Source organism: Jatropha curcas, chromosome 5 (genome assembly GCF_041381405.1).
Source record: "Jatropha curcas cultivar XTBG-Jc1 chromosome 5, XTBG_Jcur_1.0, whole genome shotgun sequence".
NCBI lineage: Eukaryota > Viridiplantae > Streptophyta > Magnoliopsida > Malpighiales > Euphorbiaceae > Jatropha > Jatropha curcas.
Window position 1 is genome coordinate 21837968 of NC_143155.1, and position 4274 is coordinate 21842241.

At 28.8% G+C, this 4274-nt stretch overlaps 1 protein-coding gene across 1 annotated transcript; it reads left to right on the top strand.

The window, feature by feature from the left end:
- Positions 1–206: 206 nt before the first annotated feature.
- LOC105650670 (uncharacterized) lies at positions 207–1798 on the top strand. Its single transcript, XM_012237608.4, has 2 exons — positions 207–911; positions 1492–1798. Exon 1 carries the CDS (start codon positions 426–428, stop codon positions 816–818), a length of 393 nt encoding a protein of 130 aa, XP_012092998.1. The 5' UTR covers positions 207–425; the 3' UTR covers positions 819–911; positions 1492–1798.
- Positions 1799–4274: the final 2476 nt, after the last annotated feature.

A 4274-nucleotide genomic window follows, 5' to 3' on the forward strand; every position in this document is an offset into this window, starting at 1 on the left:
ACGCGCCATATGATGTGCGTGCGACATAAACATTTTCGTCATTCCGAAAGCATCGCGTAATTTCCTTTCGCATATCGCCATGCAGGTGACGCAAGCTCACCTACTCTAAATGACGTCACACACGAGTGTCTATCCAACGGCTGGAAATCGACGAATGCCCCTTCCCAACCGCCCCATAAAAATAACAATACCACTACCAGCCCGTACAAAAAACATTCACTCTCTATAATTCAAATCAATGTTATAAATTAAATCTTTAAAAAATAATAAAAAAAAAGAATAATTAAACATTGACGAACTCGGTCTTTCTTTTAATTATTTAATTACAACTTTTCGTTTCATTTAATTTTCCATATGTTGATTGTTGAAAGTACTATTTAGAAGCAGTACAGGAGATCTTGGTTGTGCTCTCGCCGGTGCCGGAGATGGATGGTAAAGGGAAAGAGAAAAGGAGGAGGATTGACAAAGAATCCGATGAAGCTAAGAGTAAAAAGGTTAGACATGGAGATAATAAGGAGGAGGCGACGGACGAGGAAGTTGAGGAATTCTTTGCGATTCTAAGGAGTATGCAAGTAGCTGTCAAGTACTTCGAGAAAGGAAAACGAGAAGGCTGGCGTGCTGCCGTCGAAGCTGAAGTGGTTGCGGTGGTTGGTGGTTCCAAAGAAGATGAAGACGATGATCATCAGATTAAAAAGAAGAAAGGATCGCCAGCAAAGATAAATCCGATTGTGGAGGAGGAGGAGATGGCGGTTTTGGATTTGAACGCCTTGCCGGCGGTGGAAAGTAGTGAGATATGTATAACTGAATCGCATGATTAAACGTGGTTGAGATCTAGGAAGCTGCCGTCGCGTGCGGTAGTGGAGGAGCAGCTCGTGAGTTCTGCCGGTGCCACGGGTTTGACATGAGCGCAGGTGTTTCTTTTCGTTCAATTTCTTTTTTTTTTTTTTCTTTAATTTATCTGTTTAATTAACGATTCGGCTAATATATTAATATAATAATTGTTGCTTATAATATAGCATTACGTAGTTAATGTCTCTTAATATAGAATTAACAACAATGAATTCCATGTTTTACATGTAATTTATTTATTATATATGTTTAGGTGTCTATTTCATTGATATTGATTTTTTTAATACTAATTAAAAGTTTGGAGTTTTAATTTAATTATTTAAATTAAATTTTGGAGTGGAGCAGTTTTTTAGACTTTATGATCTAATAATCAGTAATCAACATGTCTCTGTTAAGAGTCTTGCAAGCATTATAGAGTTAATAATTTGCAAGAATTATATTTAGTTATTATTGCAAATTATTATTAATTTGGAAGATTTAATATTTAATATTTAATTTAATAATTTGTATTTTGCTTCTTATCGTTGTTTATATTTTAGTGATGTGTTTTCTATTTTTTTGTTGTTTTTCATTAGTTAGTTTTTTTGTTTTTGACTTTTTTTTTTTTTTTTTTGGTTATGCATGTCAATATATGGTGTTCAGAGGCAGATATATGCGTTGGGGAAAAAAAAAAAGAACAATTTCAATATCATTGTAGAGAAATTTCTGAAAGGGGTTCAAGCCCAAGGTTAACAACCTCTCGCTATAATACTTGCTTTAAAAAAATAATAATAAATAAATATTATGATGTCGAAGTGTACATTATAAGATGAATTGGAGAAGACATAGATTAGACCTAGTCTGTGATGACAAAGAAATAAAGTTTTGTATGGATTATTCTTAGATAGAAAAGAAAATTGATAGTGTTTACCATGATATGACATTGCTTTTGGAGTTTTGTTTTTTAAAATATTTCTTTGTTCTTTCTTTCTTTTCTAAAAAGATGTTTGTTGAATTGAAGGCCTATTTTACTTTTCAAAAATAAAAGGGAAATTTATTATTTAGTCCCTCAGGTTTTACAAAATTAACTAACTAATCCAAAATTTTTTCAAAATATCTAGCTAGTCCTTCAGATTTAACTCTATCTAATTAAAAGGTCCTTCCGTCCGAAAAGTTGATTTTTTTCCGTTAATTATAGACTAAAAGACTAAAACACCCCTCCCTAGCTGACGTGGACCATAAGGAAAAATTATTATCTAGTTCCTCAGGTTTTACATAATTATATAACTAATCTCAAGTTTTGCACAAATATCTAACTAGTCCCTCAGGTTTAACTCCGTCTAATTGAAAGGTCCTTCCGTTCAAAAAGTTAATTTTTTTCCGTTAATTAAAGACTAAAAGACTAAAACACCTCTCCCTAGCTGACGTGGACCAGTATGAAGCGATAAGGGAGGGAATTGTATAAACTAAAAGACTAAATAATAATTTTTCCTATAAAGTCGATGGAGACATAATCATTTTTCTCTCTTAAATGTACGGTTTAGTTTTAGATTATGAATATTTGCAAATCGAAAACCATTAAATATAATTATGTCTCTAAAATATTACTATCGTCATTCTATAATATTCGTCACATTTAGAATTTCATGTTTTTTAAAAAAATTATTAAATTTGTATAAATTATAATAAATTATTGAATAAATTTTGACAATATTACTCTTAATTTAATATTAATCTCTAAGAAAATCATTAAATTGAAGTAATAATTATTAATCATACACAAAGGGTAAATATGAAAAAAATATTTATTACTCCTTAAAACCGCAAATATAACAAGTATTTTAGACTAAATTAGACAAATATTTTAGAACAAACTATTTTCTCAAATCTGACAAGTATTATGGAACAAAGACAGTATTAAAAAAAGGATAAAAAAATTAATTTGATGTTCTAATTAAATATTATTAAATTTAAGTGCATCATGAAAGTAAATACCTCTTCAAAAAAGTAAATATCTCATTTTTCTTTTTACCCCGAATTATCATCATAGTTTCTTTTTTAGAAAAAAAGTAATAAACATAATTTTCTATTTTATTCATATTTAATATGCAAATTTTATCAAGAAACATTACTATTATCATTGATAAAATCTAAAAAAAAAAAAAAACAAAGTATTCCATCTATTCATAAATACTTTTAATGTTTTTATGGTAATTAAGTAAATAAATTTATTCTTATAAATTATAACAGAATATTAATTAATTTTATTACGTAACCTTAAGTAAGAGAGGAGATGTTATATGATTTTGGAAAATTATAAAAATAATTATTAAATTTAATATAAATAAGGATAAATTTGAAAAAAAAAATTACTCATTAATATTCTAAAAAAAAAAGATATTTGCGGAGAAAACACCAGCTCTAAAATAATAGTTATTTATAGATAAAAAAAGTAATTATTATTGCCACCTATATTATTATAATTTCATAACTTTGAATATGAATATTAATATTTAATGTAAGGTTATCTGTGCAAAAGATAAACTAGGTATATCATTATGGCATAGAAGGAACAAAAGGGAAACAAACTAGGTATATTATTATCGCTTCATACTGGTCCACGTCAGCTAGGGAGGGGTGTTTTAGTCTACAATTAACGGAAAAAAACTAACTTTTCGGACGGAAGGACCTTTCAATTAGACGAAGTTAAACCTGAGGGACTAGTTAGATATTTGCGCAAAACTTGGGATTAGTTAAATAATTATGTAAAACCTGAGGGACTAGATAATAATTTTCTCTTATGGTTCACGTCAGCTAGGGAGGGGTGTTTTAGTCTTTTAGTCTATAATTAACGGAAAAAAATCAACTTTTTGGACGGAAGGACCTTTTAATTAGACGGAGTTAAACCTGAGGGACTAGCTAGATATTTTGGCAAAACCTTGGATTAGTTGGTTAATTTTGTAAAACCTGAGGGACTAAATAATAAATTACCCAAAATAAAATAATATATACAAAAATATGCTAGTTAACTTTGAATCTTGCAGTGTCATTCATATCTAATGTAAGTAGTTTGGATCAAAAGGAAATTTGGAAAGCAAATTATGTGGCTTATAGACTAATACACATGTGCAAATGGCTAGTTTTCCATTTTTGACTTTATTAAAAACAAGTCAATAAGTAATAAAAGAAAAATAATTGGTCTTGTCTTGGAAAAATTACACCTCAAAAGCTAAGTGTTGAAATTTGAGAGCTCAATATGAAATTTGACAAATCCTTTTTTTTTTTTTTTTTTTTGAGACCAAGATTTTCATGTAAGAATTATTTTTTTTTAATAAATGATTAGAAATACTATTTTTTAAATTTAAAAAAATATATTTTTAATTGATTTAATATATGGATGACATGACGGGTAACGACGGGTAACATAAAGGAAGTGTGCAAGTTTT

Excerpts from the sequence above, each read along its gene's own strand:
- LOC105650670 (XM_012237608.4), top strand. The coding sequence starts at position 426 with ATGGATGGTAAAGGGAAAGAGAAAAGGAGGAGGATTGACAAAGAATCC.